At 39.4% G+C, this 24,644-nt stretch overlaps 2 protein-coding genes across 9 annotated transcripts in view; one reads left to right on the plus strand and one right to left on the minus strand.

Annotated features, from left to right (window-relative positions):
• The window catches only part of SERPINI1 (serpin family I member 1), a 39,109-nt gene extending 29,285 nt beyond the window's left edge, over positions 1-9,824 (minus strand). For 3 of the 5 annotated variants that reach the window (XM_040705578.2, XM_025153381.3, XM_015291667.4), the window contains exon 1: positions 9,737-9,824. The gene's annotated coding sequence lies outside the window, so the exon portion shown is untranslated. 5 annotated transcript variants of the gene reach the window in all.
• A 183-nt stretch (positions 9,825-10,007) lies between these two features.
• Positions 10,008-21,755, plus strand: PDCD10 (programmed cell death 10). Of its 4 annotated transcripts, none has more exons than XM_015291669.4 (8): positions 10,008-15,883; positions 16,131-16,345; positions 17,084-17,137; positions 18,262-18,379; positions 18,952-19,078; positions 19,429-19,507; positions 19,808-19,890; positions 21,049-21,755. In XM_015291669.4, exons 2-8 carry the CDS (start codon positions 16,250-16,252, stop codon positions 21,128-21,130), a joined length of 639 nt encoding a protein of 212 aa, XP_015147155.1. In that variant the 5' UTR covers positions 10,008-15,883; positions 16,131-16,249; the 3' UTR covers positions 21,131-21,755.
• The last annotated feature ends 2,889 nt before the right edge of the window (positions 21,756-24,644 follow it).

Below are 24,644 nucleotides of genomic sequence, written 5' to 3' on the forward strand. Positions count from 1 at the left end.
GGAAGCACACATTTTAGTTACTCACTGCAGAACAGTCATTCTGTGGCTTCCAAATACATCCCACAGTGTGAATGGTCTCATCCCTACTCACACTAAGTCTGTTAACCCTTCAAGAAACAGAACACTGCACAGAGCTGTAATAGTTTCATACTTGCTGTACCTACTAAATACAACATTAATGATGGGAGGCATGAACACACACTTGTCTAGGTAAGACTTGCATCTCCATCCAGAAATTAAGAGCTTAAAACTTGTCTCCCATGATTCACTGAGTTTTGGAAACTGTTACTATTCTTACTACATACTAGGAGGGGCAAGGAAAGGCCTAGTAAAATAATGGATTAAGAATACTTGTTTTGTTTCTAGAAGAAACATCAGTGAAACACAGCATAAACACTTCATTTGATGGCTAAATTTTGGACCACTTGTCACTAAACACAGCTTTGCTCTGAAATTTCTTCCATCAGCTTAAACGAACTCATTGTTTATGACACCAATCTTTGCAAGATTTAAAACAGTAAGAGATAATATATTAGAAGTACACAAAAACTGAAGTTCTTAAGATTACTCCTTTCATCAGAAAAACAGGCTATTTGAGGTGAAATTCATGCATTTTCTACCAACAATAATGCAACACAGTATAAAGAAGACTAACCATCCTTGGTTGCCAAAGCAGGAGAAAACTTAAATCTAAAATGGATATTTTCCAAATATAAAGGAACCAGCAACTGATAAAAATACTGAAACAAACTGCCTTGATCTGTAATATGAAAACCTGCTTGTAGCTTGATGTTTGTACCTCAGCAACACAATGCCTTATGTGTTATTGATACTGTGCTTCTGAACTGTTACTGAAACACCACAAAGTTACTGCTTCTACTAAAATACTGACATAGACACATCTTCCTTATGCTGAAGGTAACAAATTGTCTTAAACTGGGACAAAGTTGTAGACTGGTAGGTCATAGAGATGATTAAATACTAGCATGTCATTTGTAGGAAGAAATTCCACAAAGGAAACTAATACAACTTCCCTTGACACGCAAGTACAATGGTTATACATAGGTTGCTCCAAAAGTAATGACTCCTATTAATTTAATGGAAACTACAACAAAATGAAAAGCAGCTATACAACACTGTTTTTCAACATAAGCATCATTAGCATTTTCATGAGTGATGAGAATAGGCACCAGCATGCCATGCCTGCCTGGCCAACCAAAACAGGGCTTGTTTCTCACATCACCACCCTCACTGCTGAAACACCACCCACCACCTCACTGTGCTCACATCCACCATTTGGTCTCCAGAATTGTTCAGCAGGGATCAGTAGGTGTCAATGGATACCATTTTCTCCTGCATGGAGGAATTCAGTGACACACCTTTGCTTCAAATGCACTTCCATGACAGACACCATTCTGTCAGATTTCCACTCTGCTGCCTGCCATCTGCCTCATGGCAACAAAATGTGATGGAATACCAGGTGGGATGTCCAGCCTCTACTTCAATACCACCACTATCTACCTCCAATAACTCTGGGCCACCATATTACAATAGGAGGTATTACTTTCAGAGCAGCCCTCAGCATAACTACAAGAACTTTATGAATTGTGTGTTAAGTTGCTTCAAATGCAAGTCTTCCAGTTAAATAAACACACAGCCTTTGACATGCTTACTTTTACCACAAGTGAATCTGGTTCAGGGGCTACAGCACAGCACTACTCACACCAGAAAACATTCTGAACCAAATTAAAAATGTACCAAGAAGAAAAATAAGTGATTTCCCTAAGTATTTTCATAGCTTGTATTAAGACATCAATTACCATAGCTTGTCTTTTAAATTAATGATTCATAGTGATGGATTATTCATGCAAGTCAGCCAGCTGAACATTGTACTTTGACTCAAGGGAGAAGGTATAGCATGTCTTAATTAACTTTATTTTGTGTAAGTTAGAAAACAGTCAAACTTTTTATCACTGTAGTCAACCAACTAAAATAAAAGAATATAAAAGTAGTACAGCAGCTGAACAACATTTTCAGTAGTCTCAATAATTCACATAAGCAAACTATTCAGAGCACACTGACTCTGATGAGCTCCAAAGTAGTTATAAAGTACTGTCTTGTTGAAAGAACTGACATCAGACCTACTCTATTTAAGCACAAAGAAGATGGACATCTCATATTAATGTCTCCTGTCACAGGGACAGTCCCGCAAGACTTCAAGGATGAAACAATTTATTCCAGAAGGTTAAAGTGTTTTCACACTGACTGAAATGGTACTCAATACCGGATTTTTGCCCAACAAGTGAATGACAATACAGCATTCATTTAAGCTGATAATCTAACTACCTCCTTGAACATAACTAGTATTAATAGACTTAAACAACTCATCAGGACATTGCAAAACAACTCTAATTCAAGCAATATCTTGGACTTGTAATTTGTAAATTTCAGACAGCATTATTCAACCTCTGTACTGAAAGACTTGCAAATTAAAAATGGGAAACTGATGACACCACTTGCCCCTAAAGTAATGTGAATCACCTAATATTTCAAGATGCTCTAGAACAGTAAAGATAACCATACTTCATGAATATCAAGGCCACCTAGTCACTTACACAGCTTATAGATAACACAATGCTGTTTCAAGTATCAAATCCATTCAAATACACCTTTAGAAAATTAATACTCAGATGCCTGACAATAACTACTGGATTTTACTTTGTTAGGAAATGTCTGTTTTCATTTTATACTGGAGAAACACACATTGTTAGACTGAATGACTTGTTTTCAAATCCCTTTGTTATAGGCAAGGGAGGGTTTTTTTTTATTCTTTAGAACTAGGCTATCTATTGATAAGTAATTGAGTAGTAACTCATGGGTGAGATAAATACAGGATTATTCACTTAATAAGGAACTCCTTTAGGAAGCAATGAGTAAATATCAATTAATTCCTACCAATCATGAAGCAAAAATAGTGGCAGTGGATAAAACACATCTTCCTCTTCAGGGCTTTCACTACAGGTAAAGATGATCCATACAAGATAGACATAGCTCCTTCTAAATACTGCTGTAGGCAGGTTGGAATTTTTATGTTGGTTGATTCTCCTTGCAAATACAAGTATTTTCTTATTGAAAAATATCTTCATCACATAATGACTTGAGTTGGAAGGGACCTGGTCGATTATATAGCTCCAACCCTCCTGTCATGAGCATGGTGCCCATCCACCAGAACAGGTTCCCGGAAAAAGTCAAACGAAACCACCACCACATGGGCTGAGGAATGGGCACCACATGAGCAAAGGGGGCACAGAGACTACTCAGCATAACTATGAAGTGTTGGACATACATTTGCCAATCTGATACATCAGTTATATCTGATATATCACTTCAATAACTTATTTTCCTGGACCACGAGAGGTCTTATCCTCTCAAAACAAATTAGTATTTTGCACTCACTTCATAGAGGAAGATGCATCAAACTCATAAGTACAGCATGTGCTGATACTGTACATACATTTTGCTCCTTCACACATTAAAAAAGTAATGACATTTTGATTCATGTATGTAAGCGCCCAAATAGACTTTCAATCACCTTATTCCTTACTCAATTCCATGGAAAACCTTTCTACCTGCCCTGCTGCTTCTTATCATCCATAATTAGACATGCTTGCTTGTTTTTCTGATGCTTGTTTTTCCTTAGCATCTCCTCATAAAACTAATATTCTGTGTTCTTCAGTATTTTAATGCATGCACTATAGGGACAGCAGACAAACTGCCAGCTGCAGATGATGCTAAGCAGCTTCTGTGCAAGTAGAGACCCCAAAAGCTTCCAAATCCACATGCTTATTTGTGCTACTATGACATTTTCTATGCCTCAGAGATAACAGAGAGAACTAATGAAAGGCTCTCCCATGGGAAGGCAAGAACAAGCATAGCTGTAGCACACAGTGAAGTGAGGAGCTGCTTTCAGACATGAGTAATACACAACTTCAGAGCCTGTCCCGAGGACAAACAGGAACACCCACAGCCACAAAGCACCACAATGGCTTCATGCTGCTTATTCCTTTAAGACATTCTTTTATTAGCAATGTTACCTCATGCCCTGCCGAATTTCCAACAGCCATTTACATACTTTCACATACATATCCCATACCCTGGGAGCTGCAGAGCAGGGGAAAAAGTTACATAGCAGCCATTCTCTCATCACTGAGATTTTAAAAAAACACTTTTTTAGGGGAAGCTCATGAGGTGGTATATTTCAAAAACTATTTCCTGTTCATACCAGTAGAAACAAAATTCTTCCTATTTACTCCAAAAGAAAGCCAATTTAATCACTGCAGTATTAAAACAAAATCATAACAGAAGACCAAAACTGTTTATCTAACACTCAATCTGACTCTACTCTTACAATTGGTAGATGCATGTTCTTTTAACACTGCCTTATCCAATTCTCATGTACTGCTATTCCCTTATTCTGAAATCCTTAATTATGCAGCCTTCAGGAATAACTTCTCTCAGGACAGATGGAAATGGGAGAACATGGAATACATGTTCATGAGTTGTGTGAGGGAGAATCACTGCCAGAGTCACAGGACAATAAAAAAAGGTGTATGGAAGCATACATAGTGTTGAAGCAAGGTCATATTTTCCCACATTAAGCCACAAGCACGAGAGGCTTATAAAGTGTTAAACTAGAAAGCTATTCTTCAATTCAAATGTCACTTCTCTCCAATATTATTGGAGTTTATTTTAGAAGCATTGAGTCAGCTTTGTTGTTTTTTTTTTACTTTAATAAAAACAGCTGTTGCCTGTAAAGTTATTGTGAATAAACAATGCTACTTAATAAAGAGGTTTATAGTTACCATATGCAAGTGCACATGCTTTTAAAGAAAAAATTACTACACTAGTGTCTTAGAATTTAATAAGAGAAGTTTATTCCCCTTGAGTACTTGTAAGAATCATTAGACATCTTTTGATTCCCACTAATAACTTGTATTTTGGCAGACATGAACATCTCCTCCCCCTGCTTTTTGAGTAAATCTGAAATTAACAAGTCAACAAGCTGATATATCTACAGCAGAAGTAACCTGGCTTTCCTCTCATCTCCTCCTCACTTCTCATTCCTCTCAGCTGATAAGGATATCATTTCCCTGTGGGCTTCACCTCTACTCACAACGCTGAGACCTACCCCCCCCTTCCCTTCACACCCAAACAATCTCAAGTTGAAAACCTAGTATTACAGTAAGCTCTTTGTGTGGGCACAGGTTTTGATTAATATCTTTAAATAGTTTAGAAACTAGAGCAAATGCTTTATGGAAAGAAGTTAACCAAGAAAGAAAACATGAGTTGCTTCAGTGAGTTCAAATTGCGATGTGAAATACCCAATCATTAAATGCTCAAAGAGCTGCTTTAATTTAGAAGTGGAAAGAAAAACATTCCAAAAGGGCAGTTTTAGTGTACCAATTAAAAAAAAGAAATCTTAAATCTTTAAACCTATTTTCTTTGCAGCTGTAACTTATATAACCAAGATGCACACAGGGAAAACTGGGGCAGCGAGCTTTACCTCAGACAGAAATGGTGCTGTTACTGAAAAACAGCATTTTGCTCTATTGTCAAGGCAGGAGGCAGTCTCCGGTGGCTCAGTGATCATGAGGAATTCAGACAGGCTGACTTCAGTAAAGTACCCGTGCTCCTAACATTACCCCAACATGCCAAGGTCAGTTAAAAGATAACATTATGAAGTATATGTCCAAGTTCTCTAGCTTACTCTGAAGTTCTGTAGCAAGGGCTAAAATGGTATCTCCGCTCAAGCAACTCACTAGTGGTAGTTTGCATCTAGTACAAGCATTTGGGCACATTATTTTATTGTCAAGCTAATTAGCACATGCTGTGGTATCTAAGCAAAATTCAGTTGATTCCACAAGTAAACCAAGTCCTAAATACATCATTAAAAGAAGTTGGAAAGCAGGTGATAGTTTTCCCTTCTCATACCAGGGAAACTCCAAGCCCACTCCATATACAGAAATTCAGATGACAAAATATGTGAAAACAAATGAGCACAGGAACTGAAGGACTCAGGGGATCACTCTTAGCTAACAAGAATTTGTTTGTATAAGCATGAAACACCACCGAGTACAGCTTCAGTTTGGATAGAAGGGATCTTTCTAGAAACCTGCAGCCCACTAGACTCAAGTCATCATGAGGTCAAACCTTTTGTCAAACATGCACAGCAGATTAGATATCCTTCACATTAAGCAATTATTACTTTAGATGTAACAATAATGAGGAAAAACAGCAAGGCTGAAGAACAACCAAATAAACACAAAGACAGCTCTGATTAATAGGCAGCTATTTGGTTAAAATTGAGCACAATCACACTGCTCAACTTCCTTCCAGTAGGAATATTACACCCCCCCCCCCCCCCCCCCCACCAATAAAAAACAGCTGTCTCAAGATCTGAGAAAACATTCTTGAAGAATTACCATATTTAAACACTGAACAAAACCAAAAAATTCTTCACAATACAGAAGGTCAAATCTTGTTAACCAAAAGCAAGGTGCATATTTAACTAATTAGCTTGTATCAACAAAACATTCTCTTCTCCCATCTCATTGCTACAGCTGCTCTGCAATGACTCTAAAAGACCAAGAAGGATGTGGATAACTCACACAGCTTTTATCACATTAGCCACACTCTGCTGTTCTCATAATCATTAGCTTTGAAGTATATTAAACAAAGCAGAATGTGACCTTAGAGTTGATATTTTTATCACACCACATAGGAACAATTTCTTATCAGACATTTCAGGCCACCAAATGAGATGCTGCTGAAAATTACCCAAAACACAAACAGTCAAAAGAACACCACTGCTGTCCTGCCAAGCAATGCCAGGCAGCAACCACCTTACTAGTAAGGCTCTGTTATAGACACCTAATTTTTGCTTGGCTGAAGGAGCAACAAGAAGTGGATTGTGTGTATGGGATCAGCAGGAAAAATTCAAGCTTATTAATACAGCACAGCTCTAATAACAGAATGCACAGGTTACCTTACCTACATTTATACTTAGTTCTATGCAATCACTAACAAATTCCACTAACCTTCTGATATGCAGTTCACAAGACTAAAAACATTCAAAAGAAATCAAACAACAATTTTGAAGATGCCTTCAAATTAAAATCAACTACTCTGGTCTTCAATGTTACAAAGTTACTACTAAACAGTTTACTTCATAGATCCCTACTATCTGCTCATCACCTTAACTATTAATTGTTACCTCCTATATCAAACATAGGCAACTGTATAATACAAAGAAAACCAGGCATGTTTAAATTCGTGTTCCTACACCAGATTTTAATATAGTTTTAACCGCAGGGTATCACAGAGACTGAACACAGGACTTGTGTAGACTCTGTTAATTAATGTTCAGACAGTGTTTTACAAAGACAGAATAGTGCTGCCTGCACAGAACATGGACTGTCAAGTTATTTTAAAAGACATTCAAGCATGTCAGAGATATGTCTCCATAGATGAAGAGCACACAAACTTGAGTTGGATAAACTAGTAAGATACTGTAACAATCAGAAAGGTCAACACAGTAGAAGACCAACACAGGAACCTAGTAGCAAAGGAATGATGTTACAGAGGAAAAGTGCTCACCTGTCTCTGAAGATCTAGGCTCACAGGGAAAACTCCACAAGGGAGGGGTCTCCAACCAGAGGTCCTTCCCCAGATGCAGTCAGCTCATAAATGAGGTCTAAGAGAGGTGCAGCCAGGCTCCACCCATTCTGGTCACACAGCTGAATTACCTTCACCTGTGCTCCCAGGGCTGACTGGGTCCTTTCCCCAGGTGCTCAATCAGTGGTTCAGGCCATGACTCAACAGTTACCATACAGATACACTAATTGGAAAGCATTCTGAAGACCTTGGGGTAGCTAGAGCTTGGGGCAAAGAATCCTACCAGCACCAGCTCCTCTCCACTGCTACATTTAGTAATGCAACAGAAGTTGAATTAAGAGATAGGTAAACTCATTACATTTACATCTATAGAATAAGTGTTGGGAGTGTTTACAATGATGGAACACTCAGACACACCTGGAGCTCTACTGGACTATCTGAACACATGCTCTTCTATGACTGGAAGACCTTATGAAGCAGCACACCACAGCCATAGACTCCAACAGAAACAAAGGCACTCAGCAGGTGCATTAATTGCAGGCCATTTTCAGAATCTACTTAAGTCAGCAGCACAGTAACTTGGGATTTCAATAGGCCAACAGATACACAAGATAATGCAGAGTTCCAGAAAAATGTAGATAGATGAGTAGCAGCTTCATGAATGCTTTCACATACACAGGACAAAACTATTTACTAAAAATAGTTGGTGAGGTGAGCAAGTCAAAACAAATTTTAAAACCTAAACCAGATTAACCTTGCCACATGATATCACGTTGTTACCTCATAGTTACTCTGTGCAGTCCTGTAGACAAGACACATTTGAAAGTAAAAGCTTTTCCTCCCTATTCTCACCTCCTGAACAGTTACTCCCAAACAAGCTAACATTCTGAAAAATGAAAAGGCTGTAAAAATAATGAAGTATGAAACAGGCCCAAGAGCTTACTGCTTTAAAAAAAAAAATCTAGAAAAGCATCAAAACTATTCTTAATACTATGATTTAAAATAAAATATTAGTACCAGTAGGACTGCAGATTTGTAACTTCATTTAAAGCCACCAAGAAGTGACAATATTATAGACATGTCTATACCTCAACCCACACTATGACATTTCTGTGTCTATCACCTAAACTAACCAGCAAGGCTTTCTGTTGGACTGAAGCACTAATAGCATCAGAAATACTGATAAAATAACTGAGGAATCACAGACAAATACCCTGCACACATAATAAAGCACCGTAAATGCAGCACTCATCTTCCAGCATCCTTCCTTACCTACATGAAGATGGTGGGCACTGGTAACATGCATGGGTAGCACACACAGGGGCTCTGCTCCCACACACAGATGTCAATGCCTTCCCACTTTACCACCTCGGTGCTGCAAGGAGATGCAGCTGGCATTGAGGAGCACCGTGATTTACCGATTTACCCCCTTCTTACACTAGAATCCTCACCGAAGTAAAACAAATTTAGAAAAGTTGCAAGCTAATGCATTGGGAATGAAGGTGCAAACCCAGAACCGTGCTGAGCTTTGGCTAAAATTCACGTTGGTTACTGAGAGCGTCATCTCAAAGCTTTCCAATAACGCAGTTAACAGAAAGCACAGAAAGTAACACGACCGTTCGCAAACAGCCCACGTAGGGGACATCTACAGAGCAGCACCAAACCAAGCAACGGAGAGACGCGCGGCAGCACCTCAGCACAGGGCTGGGGCAGCAGCCGCATTCAACCACGCACACAGCACAGCCGGGACAGAGCATCGGACTACCCCAACATAGGAGAAAACATACGCAGGTGGACAAACAGCAGGCGCTGGGACAGCAGAAGGCTACATAGCTGTTTCTCGCTCTCTTCTCCGCTCGCTCCCCATACAGGTCCACACCGCCCGCCGCCTCCCCTCAGGCACTAACGGACAGCACGGCGCGAGCGCTCCCCTCCTCACAACCCGCACCTCAGGTGCATACAGCGCCTCATACAGCACCGCATCACACAAACAGCAAATCACAGCCTCCCGCAACCCCAAGCACACCAACAGTACCAATAACAACAGGCTAAAGGCACTCACCAGCTCAGCACAGAAGCTCAACACCACCCCCTCCACACTCCACCGTGGGAAGTGCTGCCGCCACCGCCCGCGCCGGGATATGCCCGCCGCGCCCCGCCCCGCCCCGCCGATGCTCCGCCCGCTCCTTCAGCTTCGAACTCTGATTGGACGTCCTCTGCTCCTCCTCCTTCCCCCCGCCCGCCCCTTTTGCCGCCGCGTTGTATTGTGGGCTTTGTAGTTGTGGGGAGCGGACTACAAATCCCAGGGGTCCGCGCGGCTGCCGGTTAGTTCCGGACAACGCCTGGTGTGTGGTAACACGGCGGACGCTTCTTCCTCGTAGGGCTTCCGGTGCGGCGGAGAAGCCCCCTCGGAGCTCTGTGGGTTTTGCGGGGTGGAGGGGAGCTGAGGTAAGGTGGTGAGTTGAGCTGCTTCGTCTTCTTCTTTTGGCCAGACTCTGCAGAGGGATAAGCCCCTGTAGAGGGAGAGAGTGTGAGAGAGAGAGAGGGTGGGGGTCACTGGTACGTTTGCGTCGGGCCTGGCTTTCCCTTTAGGGCTGCGCTACGTTAGAAGCGTGAAACTTTCAGGTTTGGGGCCTGGGTGAGGGGCGAAGAAGCGTCAACCGTATGCGAGTGTAGTGTGGGCCTTATCCTTGGCCTTCCCCTTCCTTTTCTGGGAGCGGCCCATCAAGCAGGGTGACCTGAGCTAAGGGCTCGTCCTTGTCCCTGTCCTTCCCGCTTGGGGCCCTCCTGGTAAAGCAGGGTACCAACCCCTGCCTGCAGTCCCGCAGCCGTTCGTGGGAGCGTAGGCCCGCGGTGTATTTTTAGCCCGGCCTTGTACTGCTGAGCGGTGCTGTTAGGGGCAGGCCCGGCTCGCACCAGGTGGGGCCTTCCGCCGGCCCTGGAGCCTGGGGGAGGAGAGAAAGTGCCTGCATCGTGCTCCCTGTGAGGACTGGGCTTTGGGCAGGTGCTGTTAAATGCTTCAGTGTGCTATGATGTGATTAATGAGTGGTGAGTGTGTGGTCTTCCTGGGGCTTGCCCAAGTAGGGGGCACAGGTATGCTGCTGAAGCCTTGGGGCAGGTGGCTGTGCTCTTTTTATCAAAGGAACCGATTGCTGAGTGCTGGTTGTTTACCCATTGGAATGTGTTATTGTGTTTGGAGATGTTTCTGTTTGTGGCTTAGCTGTCGGTGGTTGATAGGGCAATAACAACAGAATAGTTTTACTTTCAAATTCCCAAGGAGAAGAAAAACAGCTTGCGAGAGAAACAGGGTTGTGTTGTGTTATTCTATATTGTATTGGACAAGAGAAGGCTTAGGGAGGCATCTTTTTGGCCCTCTAGTATTTAGAAAGAGCATATTAACAGGAGAGAAATCAACTTTGTATGTGGATCAGTAGTGATAGGAAAAAAAAAAAAAAACTTTGGTTAGATGTTAGGGAGAAATTCTTGGCTTAGAACGTTGAGGCCCAGGCACTGCTGCTTACAGTTGTGGGTGCCCTATCCCTGTAGGTGCCCGAGGCCATGGATGGGCACTGGACAGCCTGAGCTGGTGGGGGCAGCCAGCCCATGGCAGGGGTTAGGACTGGGTGGGTTTGAAGGTCCCTTCCAACCCAAGCCATTCTGTGAAAAACAAATTATTTACTGGTCTAGCAAATGAAATTAGGGCCTGGTCCAGGCAGCTGCTGTTTCTCATGTGATAGGCAGACACAAAAACAAAGTATTTATATTAGGGTGTACTAAATAACTTCTATTCTGAACTTCAGACTGTGAGTTTATTGTAAGCCTGCTTTCAGAACAGGTTTTAATTATTTTGAAATAACTGTCTAAATATAGGCATCTTGGATTTGTTGTGAGTTTGTGCAACTGGAATTAATCACACAAATTGCCCTCACAAAAATAAAATGCATAAGTAGTTATGCTTTGTCAGAGTGAACTCATCTGGAAGTAGCTGTGGTAGATGTGCATGCAGGTGTTTGAGGAGTGCATGTTTGCTCTACTAAGAGGCATTTGAAGATGCTTATTAAACTTCAGTGCTATTTTCTGATAATATTCCTTCTGCAATCTCTTTAGTGAAGCTGCTGAATGTAAGAGTTAGCAGAATAAAGAACCTGTACAGTAGGCTGCCTGTTTGTTTCTTGTTGTCTTCACTGGTTTTAGAATAGACATTATCATTGCAGCTGCTCTTGATACCAATTTCAGTGAATTCAACCATTTGGTCAACAAGTCACCCTGGCTCTAGAAAGAGAAGTAGCTCAGTATATGATGCACAGAGGCTTTAAGCTTTGTACTATACAGTCAAAATTATATAAGGGGAGTGATTATGATCTATAATTGAAAATACTGTGCAGGTAATGTCTCTCCTGACAGGAAAAGCTTGTGCTTTTTTTTTTTTTTTTCAGTTTATTAAAAACAACCATTAATAAGGGAAACTTGAAGGTACCAAGCTATGCACAGGGTAGGTACATTGTTAGAACAGCTTATTGGCCATGCACATTGGCTTTACAAATAAAGGCCAAGATCTTTGCCTCTGAATTTGGGACAGTCATCAAGTTAAGTGTTTGTTTTTACCCCATTCATTCTTACTAAGCTTAAATAGGTTTTTCTAATAACTCAGATCTTGGTGGATTTTCTCTTAACACAATCTTCTTGTAGTGAGGATTCAAGAAGTGGAGCAGAACTTCTTGGTAGCGGGGATAATGTTGTTCTAGTAGGAGCAGAGCTGTAAGTTCTGTTTCTGTCCTAAAAGCCAGCCATTGAATTAATCATGCAGGTAGATCAGTGCCTCAGGCCTTCTTCCTCTTAGTACTTGGCTTAGAAAGAAAGAGTGTGCTCAAAAAGAAATAACACGAATGTTTAGCTGCTTTAAGATTTTCTACATCTGAGGTAAATGGAGCCTTGAGAATGGAGCAGAGACAACACCAGAGGTGTAGGTAGATGACATAGGTGAGGAGTGAAATTCTGCCAGCTGGTTTCCATTGTTTTCCAAGTTTTTACAAGTTGCAAGCACAAGACTTTTGCCTTCTCTTTAAATGCTCTTTCAAAAGGTAGTATGAAACAAAATCCTTTCTTTCACAGTTAAATTACTTGTTTTCATGCTGACCAGTGAGCAGATGTGGATTTGAGAAAACTTCTGTCCTTGCTGGTTGTTTTCTTGCTAGGTAGCTCTGTACTACTTTTATTTGATTTTTGGTGCCTGTCAAAAAAAATCATAGATGAGAAAAGCAAGCTTATATCTTGGACACTGATAACAGTAGCTGTACATTTTAGGGAAAAAGTGTAGTTTTTTGCTTTTTATCCTTTTTGCTTTACAGGAAGTTTATCTGAATATAGGGTGTTGTGTGGTTTTTTTTTTTTCCCTGACAGTTCAGCTGAATGATTGAAAACCTCATAGGGTGGATATGGAGGAATAGGTCTATAACAGAATTCATTGAAATTCATCTAAAATGTGCCAGTTCTGTGACTGCAGAATAGTTGAGATAGTCTTTTGGTGCTGAAACATTAAAGGTTATAACGTAAGATTTATGTTGACAGTGGAAGTAGATTCTATATTAGTTATTCTCTGGTAATAGAGCTTGATGCATTTGGCTTAATGCTAAGCAGACAGGACTATATTAGCTGGCATCTTAGCGTTGTTTTCAAATTTAAATTCTCTTTACACTTGCTATATCCATCTTGTTCCTTCTCTCTGATTGATTTCATCTGATAGGGCTGAGGCGTGACTTGTAATTACACATGCTGGTGAACAGGCTACATTTGAGTCTGTGGGATTGCTGTGTAAAGAAAAAAGTCTTATATGCAGATGAAATTTAGCAGTCTTGTCTTTTCCCATAACTCATACAGTATATCCTAAATTCTCCTTGTCTTCTCTCTCAGACCAATTAACAGATTGGCCAGTTGAGTAACACCCTTTTTGCATTTAACAGCAATTTGCCAGGATTTTCCATGCCACATGACATTGTGCTGTTACAATGGATGACCTATTCGTAGGATCTTATTCCAGCTTTTCTGAATGTCAAAAAAGCCCCACACAACAGCAGCATTTTTGAGGGCTGCTGGACTATCTAATAATACACCTAAATAATGGAGTTAATTACTATTTTGATGGGGATTTGGTCTAAGTTGTATTTGAGACTTCTTTCCAATGTTGCCACCAAAAGTATTTGTTCTTGCCTGTTTTTTTGTGTGCACGTGTATTTAAAAGCCTGTCTTGTCTGCAGTCTCAAACAATACCTCTTGTCTTCAGTCCCTTGAGTCCTCTGTGATAATGTGAATCCAGGGTTGATTTACTTTGTTTGAGGAATGTCAGTGCCGGCTAAATAGGTAATAGATAGTGGATAATTGTTTCTATATGGGGTGTTTAACGGTACCGTAGATTAGTAACAGTACCTTATAGCTCCTCAGAAAATGAGTCTTTCATGGTAGTCCACAATGCAATGGGTTTTCATTGCCATAAAAATTTATCATTTCAGTTAATATTTGATTTTCTTCCTGGATGCTGCTAACCCATAAAAACATAGTTACTATACCTAATGGTTGCTTTGTCCTTTTTTGCCCTTCTGCTTGTGATCAAAAATCTCTTGGGTAATGTTCAGTGGTGTTCAGTTACCTGTTTTGAAAAGCTTACTTTGTTGACAGCACAATACTTTAGATAAACACTTGCAAGCAATCTATGAATGCTGTCTTCAGTGATGCTCCTTTGTGCACTGTCTTGCTTGGGTATTTATTTTACTGAGCTTCCAGGAGCACTGGATTAAAGAGTAAAGCAAACGGCTATCCATCCACCCCGCCTGTGACATGCCAGAGCTCTTGGTGCTGGCAGTATGCATGTGTAAGAAATGGGACAGCTTGTACTTGCACTGGTGGGGAAACTTGTTCAGACGAGTCCCCCCCCCCCCCCCCCCCCCCACCTTCATGGGAGTAGATTTGGCATTAATTTGTGTAACTCGGAAATAAATTGTTTAAAGATGTTCCCATCTGGGGGAAACTATGAATATTCACTTGCGTTCTTCCATGTTGTTGATAACTGTAAAATAGCTGCTGGTAGGTGGTAAACAGAAAAATAAGCAAGTCTTGATCTGTAATACCATTCATGCCAACATAGCTGTACAGGTACCTTTATAAGGATCCAGTAAGGCTTCTTTGTGGCTACAGGGGTCTGCTTATGTGTGTTGCACTGAAGGTTTGAAACAGTAAGAGAAAAATAGGAGGTTTTGCAGTAGATAATCCATGTCACAATTTGTATGAGGAACTGTCACTTGTTACTATATTTACATTTAATTTCTTCTTAATGTGCTTTCCCAACTGTTGCCTATTTCTGTAATGTGACCTGCTCCTGAGTTTTATCACACTGGGGTGTATTCATACTGCCCAGTCACATGGACATGTGAGGCATGCATGGTATTTGTAGCCATCAGTGTTCCTTATGTGCTTACTTGAATCAATAACAAATCTCACTTCTATGTACTTGCCCTGGGCAAAAAGATGAAATGTTTTGCTATTTAAATAGTTGTGCGGGAGACTTCTAGCCAGCGAGAGCAAAGTGGGGGGTATAGCTTGAGGTCTTAGTGTGTTTTGACCCATTCAGACTATTGCTAAGTGACTTGGTTATTGCTGTAGTTTTTACTGTTGCTTAAAAATGTCACCCTATTCACTTGCTAAAACATCAGTAAAATCTGCTACTTGAGCATACAAATGTTGGATGTCTGAAGGTTCTTGGGAGAGGAAAAATCTACAGCACATTAAGTATGGAGAAAATCAAAGAAAATAAAAACATTTGCATTGTTATTCCTAATTTGGACATGAGGTCCTTAAACTCAATTATGTTACGTAAAATATTCCAGAAGTCTTAAATTGTTGAACACAAAATACAGCAGTCTGCTACAGAGATTTCTTATGAACCATGGGGCAGCCGTCTTCCTTTTTTCCCCTCTTAATTTCTGTGTCTGAGCAATGATCATGCTATCTTGGGCATGATGAGCTGGACTGGGTGGAGAACTTCCAAAACCAAGGTTCAGTTACTGGAACAATAATTTTCCATTCAGTTAGCATAGCTGTTGACACACCCTGAGTGGAAAGATGACTTAAGACTTCTGCTTATATAAAAATAAAGATAGTGTATTCACAATTTTTGTATTGTGTATCAAGTGAAATCACTTCGAGGGAAATGAATTATGTAAGACCTTGCAGTGAAGATTTTGTGGCAGCATGTTCCTATAAAATACCTGCTTGTTTGATAAATTAGAAATGGGAGTTTAAAATTGCATGAAGCAGTCATTCTATACTTGCTTAACAAACTCATAATTCCCACGTTCTGGGCAGGAACTGATGTTCTGTGCTTTTTTTCCTATTTTAGCAATTGTCAGTCATTAGCACTCATAATTATTTGTTGGTTTGTGGTTGTTTTTTCCTCACAACATAAGGACAACGTATTTCTCAAGTTCTTCAAATATTCTTGCACAACGAGGAGAAAGAAGAAACGTTTCAGTGAATGAGGAGTCTTTTGCTTCTATAGCATTTTTCTTCAGAAGTGGGTCTTTGAATGAGGATGACAATGGAAGAGATGAAGAATGAAGCAGAGACCACTTCTATGGTTTCCATGCCACTCTATGCTGTTATGTACCCTGTCTTTAACGAGGTAAGCTGTGTGCTTTTGCTCTAGAATCTAGTAATCCCTTTTAGAAAATCTGATTGCAGTAACAGATTGCTTATCTTGACAGAGAGAACTTCTTAACACTACTTTATTTCTGTCCATCATTTCACCCTTTCCCATAAATGTGGTTTCAAGCTTCTCAAAAGTTAAGTATGTTGACCCTGATATTTTAATTAGGTTTTGCGGAGGATATTAGTAAAAATGCTTGGTAAATAAGACTTTTCTTGATCACACACTTCCTTTTGAAGTGATTACTTCAGTGTTTTTTTCCCCTTAATCCCTGTAACTGCACACAAATTTTTTTTGGAGCTGTTTCAGCTCTGATGTTCCCAGATCTGACACAGCATTAGGAACTTGTGCATTATGCGACAAGAAGTGATGCATGGTGTAGCATGTACCTGTGAACAACCTGATACATTTATATTTCTACTGCTAATGGCTGTAGTGAATAGAATATTTGTCTTCCTGCAAGTATCAGGGATGGTCAAGATGTTTTCAAAAGTCTTCTGTCAGATTTCTGCTGCAAGCTGAATAAAAGCAAAGCATATTCTGTGCTGTTTGTTTGGATTAAACTTCATATTGTCTGTCCCCTCAGATGAGATCAGTCTTTGTTCCTCTGTCAGTACCCTTTTCCACTTGGCCATATAAGGCAAGGCATGAGTACTTTACTTGATTTGTTCTGGTAACATTGAAATTGCTAATAATTCTTAACTTCTATTGCAGCTAGAAAGAGTAAATCTGTCTGCAGCTCAGACACTGAGAGCAGCTTTTATTAAGGTGAGAAGTAATTTGTATTGAAGAAAATGGGCATTTAAAAGTTAAACAGTATATGTTGAAATCCAAAATAACTTCCTTGTATTACCATGTTTGAAGAATGCATCCTTTACGATCAATAGACTTCAATAAAAAGAGTGTACAGTTGCATGGATGGTGAGTTTGGAATGTGTGCTGGTGCTAGAAATCGGAATGATTTAAGTATACTGAGCAATCTGAAACAGTCGTACCTTGTCTACATAGTATGAAAGATTAAAGGTGGCATAAATCAGTGAAGATGGAACAGAAAATAGAGGTAACAAATCCAGTGTTAATAGGATCAGATTATGTAGAATAGGTGTTCAGAAGAACTGGGAAGGTATAAGGCATGGAAGATGGCTTATAAGATTAATAATTAAGGGATCTTATTGTAGATGAAAGGTAAGTTTGATATTAACATCTAGCAGGAAATTGAAGAAATGCTACTTCTAAGTTAATATTATCCTCAAGAATGAAAATGTAAGCATGATTCCATAATACTTGTAGTAGCTATCATTGGACTTCTTTTAGCAAAAATAATAATAAACATACATGCAAGCTACATTGAGCTTAGCACCCAAGCAGTGCTTTCCTGTTTCTCCACCTAAAGTGTGCTTGAGCAGTCACAGTTCTCAATTAGAACTCTTCCGAGTTAAATGTTCTTTAGAGATAGTGCTGAGGAGCTAAGCTCAATACAAATAACATAGAAACTGAGATTGGCTGAAGTGGTAGTCCTAGCTCAAAACATACACACACCCTCATTCTTGTTCAACGCAGTGTAGTTTTGTGGTAGGAACACAGGTACTGTGAATACTGCTGGTGCTACACTGCACAAGTACAACAGCATAAAGAAGTTGCTGTCAATTTGAGTAAGAAATGTTTTGTAACTAGGGGAAGGACTTATTGATAGTCATTCATATAAAACTACTGCTATAACCCAAGAAAGATATACTGGAAGAATAGTTTTCAGTGTAATGTGCTGATATAAAGCCATTAGAATGGAAAATTTTCTAGCAAACTCTCCGGTGTACAAAGCAAGTTGCATTAAAATTTGCTTTTAGGGTTGCATTTCTAGAGCATTTTTAAGAGTAAGCTTTCTTACTATGCAGGCTGAAAAAGAAAATCCAGGCCTCACACAGGATATTATTATGAAAATTCTGGAGAAAAAAAGTGTGGATGTGAACTTTACAGAGTCTCTTCTACGTATGGCAGCGGATGATGTAGAAGGTAATGCCTTGTCTCATGTTGCTTAAGGGTGCTCTTCATCATACTCTAAACAAGAACATGCATTGCTCTACCTCTTTTCAGGAGAGGTTTATTTTTTTTAGTAGATTGTTTTTCAACTATGCTGCATAGTAGGGATAGCTATTTCTCTGAATACCTGTTTTGGAGACATTAAAGAAACAAAAAATCCACCACCGCAATCCGCAGACATGTTCTTGACTGAGAAAAAGAAAATGCATGCTTTGAACTGTTTGTGTGGGTAGTTCACCTTTTGTGGCTTGCTTCAAATTGAAAGCATCAGTTACACTGACAGGAGAGCAACATACAGTAGGCTTAAAGTTCTTTTAACCAGATGCAGTATTACTGTAACATTGTCAGTGTTCTTTTGAAATAAAAATGGGCTCTATTCTTTCTCCAATTTTCAGTAAGAAAAGTTATTGTGCTGCTTCTGTTAATACCTTGAAATCCATCGTGGCAATGCTAGTGCATTTTGTGAAATCCTGTTTTATTTAAGCTGTTACTGGGAACTGTTGGATGAAAAGCTAATGGCATTTTTCTTATATCCACCTTATTAGAATATATGATTGAAAGACCAGAACCAGAATTCCAAGATCTGAATGAAAAGGCGCGAGCACTTAAACAGATTCTTAGTAAGATTCCAGATGAGATCAATGACAGGGTGAGGTTTCTTCAGACAATCAAGTAAGTACAGTATTTTATATTTTTGTGGAGTTTGAAGGGCCTAACTTTCTGTTTAGAGATGAATGCTCAAGTGCTGTGGGAGGTGCAGGCAAAATTGTTCCCATTGGAGGGTTGTTTCTCATATCCATAGAAATGAGAACAGAGCTGAACATTTTTGAAGAGATCCCCATGTTAGTAGATTGTAATACAAATCAGTAATTAGCAGGTTAAGTTCCGTGTCACTTTCCTAGCATTTGATTTCTCTGCGTTGTATTTGTAATTCCTTCTGTGCTACTATTAAAAGAGGATTAAATTTCTATGTTTTTGTTGAATAGCTTATGGATATTACAGTTCTTTTCATTGTCAAACAGGGATATCGCCAGTGCAATAAAGGAACTTCTTGACACAGTAAATAATGTCTTCAAGAAATACCAATACCAGAACCGGAGGGTATGTTAAATAACTTTTTTGATACAATATTTCTAATAGTAGAGGAGAAAGCATATTGTTTTCATCAAGGATGAACAGGAGAGCATAACTAGTCAATGACAGTGTTTTAGTATGACTGTTTGGTAATATTCAGCAGTTTTGTAGGAAGACTGGTTTAAAAAAAAATACAGAAGAGCAGCCCATCACCACAGTAAACCTATTCCTTTATCTACAAAATACTCATGTACTTTGTTCTCCCTTTGATTACAATGTACACAACAGCATCTCAACTTAGACTTCTTGGTGTTTTTCTTTTCTTAGGCACTTGAGCACCAAAAGAAAGAGTTTGTAAAATACTCCAAAAGTTTCAGCGATACTCTGAAAACCTATTTTAAAGATGGAAAGTAAGTGTCTTTTTGTACTAAGCGTATAGACAGTGAAAAGATCTTAACTGGTGTGACTAGGGGAAAATTAGACAAAACTGTCTGACTGAAAAAATGGGGCAGGAATTGCATGTGTTGTGTGCTTACTCCATACATGCTGAAAAAGGCCAGCTTTGTTCAGCCCTATGTGAAGTGAATGCTGGGTGTGTTGTGGATATAAGCTTTACAGTGCCTCAGGTATTATCAATATTGCAGAAAATCCCAGGTAACATCTGTGTTCCTTGTGGAATAAAAAGTAATTTACATCTGTTTGAACGAAATGCTGGGTAAGGTACCCTGTTCTCATGAGGAATGAAGAGCACCAAATAGATTAGTCACTCTTACTGGTGTCATTGTGTTGGAAAGTTCAGTGACCCCACACTTCTTTATTATCAGAGGTAACTGAAATAAGTTGCTTCCATGTGACTGCATGCTCAGTATGAGTAAAAAGTTGCTAATTCTGAAGTTATCAGGAGATGGGATGTTCAGCTATGAAAAGAACAGACATCTAATGATCATCTGCTCTACACTTCCTTAGTTATGTAAAACTGTAAAGCTATGTAATCAGAACCAAAGTTTTTTCAAGTTCCTGCCAATAGTGTTCTTAGAAATAGCTATACACATAAGTGTGTTTGCCAGTTTTAAGCTTCAGGTACATCATAGTATGCAAATGCATCAAGATGCTTCCAGTTTCCCTAGATGCTAATATATTCATTGTATGGGAACTGTTGAGTCATGGCCTGAACCACTGATGGATCACCTGAGGCAAGAACTGAGTCAGCTGCAGGAGCACAGGTGAAGGCAATTCACTTGTGTGACTGGAAGGGGTGGAACCTGGCTCCACCTTTCCTAGACCCCATTTAAGGGCTGACTGCCACTGGGGATCTCTTTCTGGAGATTGCTCACTTAGGCTCGCAGTAGAAAACTCCAATGACACAAGTGAGCACTTCATTTATCTTTGATTATCTCTTTCCACCATGATAATCTTATTATTCAACCTGTAAAATACCATCCTAACTATGCCACGCTGCTGACTGTGCATTTGTTGATTGTACCTTCAGTTATCCAGATTTAATTCTGTATTTACTGAATTGCATTCATTGAAAAGTGTCTGAAGTGTAATCTTTGTTTTTCTAACAGGGCAATAAATGTGTTCATTAGTGCCAACCGACTAATTCATCAAACCAACTTGATACTCCAGACCTTCAAAACTGTGGCCTGAAAACTGTATATGTTGAGAGTTGTACTTTTCAATGGTGGATAGGGTACCTTTATATGTAAATTTTAAAGTTTTGACTGTATAAATTATCAGCCTCTCTTGAGGGGCCTAATGCAGGATTTTGAATGGGATTATTGCCATCTTACACCATATTTTTGTAAAACATTGTAGCTTAATCATAATCTCACGATGAAGATTTTGCATCACTTTTTGCTATTATCATTCTTTTCAGAATTATAAGCCAAAAGAATTTACGCCTTAATGTGTCATTATGTAACATTCCTTATAAGAATTGTAAATATTTGGTGTTCTGTTTCTGACATTTTAACTTGAAAGCAGAAAACTGCGAGATGATGTATTTAACGATATTGGTGGCAAATATTCAATAAATAGTTTACATCTATTAGACTGTTTTATTGTATGTGAACAGAAGAGCGTAACTCATCTTAGAACTGCAGAGCATTCATTAAATGGAAAAATTGAAGCCAGTTGGCAGTCCAAATTGGTACAAAATAAGGGGCTTTCCTTAAAAGGGAGGTTTTTGGCTGTGATAGGATACTAGATCAGAGTACAAGAATAATTCTATTAAAATGTCTTTGACAAAGTAATAAAGAACCTCAGAAGTTGAGGTGTGTGTTTTGTTTTTCATAGAACTGAAATCCAACTTATTAGTCTTTCTGTTGATGGTAAGTTAACAGTTTTTACTCTATTATTCCATGATTTTGAGGAGATCATTCTTAAGTTCACCCATTACTCCATATATTTTTGTTTAGGCATTGACAGTTTTTTTTATATTGGGTACCCTTTTGGGAAGGAGGAGGAGAAAAGATAAGTCTTCCAGAAGTGGTGTTCTTATGCATGCTGTAAGGCAACTTTTGCCAGGGGCTTAAGTCATATGGGCCGGATTTGAAAAATGTTTCTGTATTGATGATTAAGAACTGCTGATTGACAGAGTGAAATCTTGCCCATGTGATTTCATGGTAGTATCTGGCAATTTTTGATAGTATTGTGTATTTCCCTTTGAAGTGCATCTTGATTTTATTTTGAAATACATGAGATCTTTATGGAGTGAATTCCTAAATGAAACAACTTATAGAGCTGCAGAAGCCTGTTCCAAGAGGATCGCTGGAGACTGAAGAAGCACAATTACTAAAGGATTAATTCTTCATCTATGAAGAAATGTGGTCAGGGTTTCTTCCACAGTCTTCCACAGTAGTCTCGTGCATTATTGCTCATCTGGGGCAACTGCCTTTACCAGAGTATATCAGATGGGTCTTTACAATTGTTTGTCTGTTGAAATGATCTAGAAAAGGAAGACACTGGATACCTGCTGCCTTGTAAAATAGCCCTGGATGTTCTGTATACCTGTATGTGGAAGTGTGACTGAAGTATTGATTATAATGAAATAATACAAAAGTGTGAAGGAGAGTATTAAGTGAGAATGAATTCTATGGAATGTATGTTGTGAATTGCATGATTGCATAAAGCTATAAGCAGGAGAAGGTCCTTAATCTTGCTATGCAGGATGGTTTTGTTTGAGACATTGATGTGTGCTTATTAGCAAGCTGAGCTCAGTAACATTACAAAGCTATTCTTTACAACTCATTTAACAAGTAACAAGAGTTTTCAACTATGAACTATGGTGTGCTAAGCTGAATGGCAGAAGAGAAGCAGTGAGGAAGAGGCAGCCTGCCTCACTGAGTGTAGTGTAGTGTTTTGATTTGCATCTTGGAAGTAAAATGGATGATGTAAGCTTAAGCCCTTGTTCCAAAGGGCTTAATGAAAAATAATTATGTAAAAGGAAGGAAGAAGTCACACACAGCTTTTAGTGCTTGGTTTGAAAATTGCATTTGGTATTGGGGAAAGTGCACTGTGGCTGTAAGGACAGACATAAGCTTGCTTTACCTTCTGTGAACTGGACCTAGTTAATAAAACTGAGGATTTTTATTGATTTGTCGTGAGGAACAGCTGGCAGTCTTATCAGCTGGATGGTGATGCTGTGTATGCCTGTGTTCTGCAGGTACAGGTGAAAATATATACATATATTATGACTTGGATCCCCAAGGTGTCCTGCTAATTGACACCTTGACATTAAAATCAAAGAAGCTGTTAAATGAACATTTCTCTTCATCAGTTTGTCCTAAAACCTTTATTGGGTAAAGGGGCCTGGTATAGTGCTAAGCTTCAGGTACTGTAGTTGGATTTTTTTGTTTTATTTGTGAACTTATTGTGTTGGGGTTTTTTTAACCTTTAAAGTAGTGTGAAATTAATCGTTGTCATCCATGCCTGGTAGTGGGAAAACCTGGAAACTGAGATCAGGTCACTCTCCTATCGTGTGCAATGAATCCTTATCTGGTAGTCTTAAGAACTCAGCTTTATCTTTCACTGAGTCAGGGCATGTCTGTCTGAATTGCATTGTGGTTTTGCACTTTATCTTCAAGTTTCTCGAGCAGCTAAGATAAGTTGCTTTCCTAAGGATTTCTAATATAGCAGCTGGTGTTGCGGATTCCTGTCAGAAAATTTATAGTGTGAACATGGGTTATAATTGATATGATAATGTTAACATACAGAATAAAATTTTGTACATGAATGATGCAAAGAAGCATTGTCTTAAGCGCTTGTTTAATCTATACAGAAAGAATGAAAAGCTTGGATTGATTTATGTCTGGTTTAAGAGACAGAAGTAAGGCATGTCAGGTGCCCAGCTTCCATATAAGCTTCATTTTGAGCTGGAGTATGGATGTGGGTGGGTGTGATATTCATGGATGAACTGGTTGAGGCCTGATGTCAGAACATCATCTGATGTAAGTAAGATGGTGGGATAGAATCAGCCTTGACTAACCATTATCTTTTCATATAACCTTACCTAGGTTATCACTGACAGTGTTTTGTTTTCATGTTCTGTTCAAATCTTTCGCTGTATGACAAAGGAAAACATGTCTTGTTTGTTCTGCAGGTGTTATCTGATCTTTGTATTTTACAAAGAGACTGCGTATGATTCTCTGTGAGTTGGGTGGGGAATGAAAAGAGTGTCTAGACAAGCTTGCCACAAATCTGTTTTCAGATGATTCCATTATTAAAAGTATGAGAGGGAGATAAATGTAAGTGAACGTGTGAGATAGCAACCCTCACATTTGGCACAGCAGTGATTATCACTTAGCTAGGGATTAGGCACTGGCTGTTCCACTTGAGAATACTGCTCTGCCACGCTCAGTCTGGCTGTCTTCCTGCAGGACTAAGCAGTGCCTTCTGAAAACAGGTGCTGCAGGCAATTTCTGCTTGTGAGCTGTGGGAACTTTCCTAGCTTTGTGTAATGATTCAGTGCATTTGTTCACTGTCATTTTTCACTCCAGGGTGTTGGTTTTCTCTCTTCTGGGCAGATTTTGCTTTCAAACGAAACTAGTGGGAAACATGTTTTGGGAAAAGAACCACTAATGAGCTGTAACCTTGGTACTATGGCTGAAAGGATGCTCCTGGGTCATAACCTTGGCATCTTGTTACAGAAGTTCAGAAGTAG

Source organism: Gallus gallus, chromosome 9 (assembly GCF_016699485.2).
Source record: "Gallus gallus isolate bGalGal1 chromosome 9, bGalGal1.mat.broiler.GRCg7b, whole genome shotgun sequence".
NCBI classification, from domain to species: domain Eukaryota; kingdom Metazoa; phylum Chordata; class Aves; order Galliformes; family Phasianidae; genus Gallus; species Gallus gallus.

What these genes read in the sequence shown, in the direction of transcription:
- PDCD10 (XM_015291669.4), top strand. Translation starts at nt 16,250, where the DNA reads ATGAGGATGACAATGGAAGAGATGAAGAATGAAGCAGAGACCACTTCT. An exon ending in TGAGAGCAGCTTTTATTAAG is followed by an intron (nt 17,138 to 18,261) that starts GTGAGAAGTAAT and finishes CTTACTATGCAG; the next exon opens with GCTGAAAAAGAAAATCCAGG. An exon ending in ACCAATACCAGAACCGGAGG is followed by an intron (nt 19,508 to 19,807) that starts GTATGTTAAATA and finishes TTCTTTTCTTAG; the next exon opens with GCACTTGAGCACCAAAAGAA.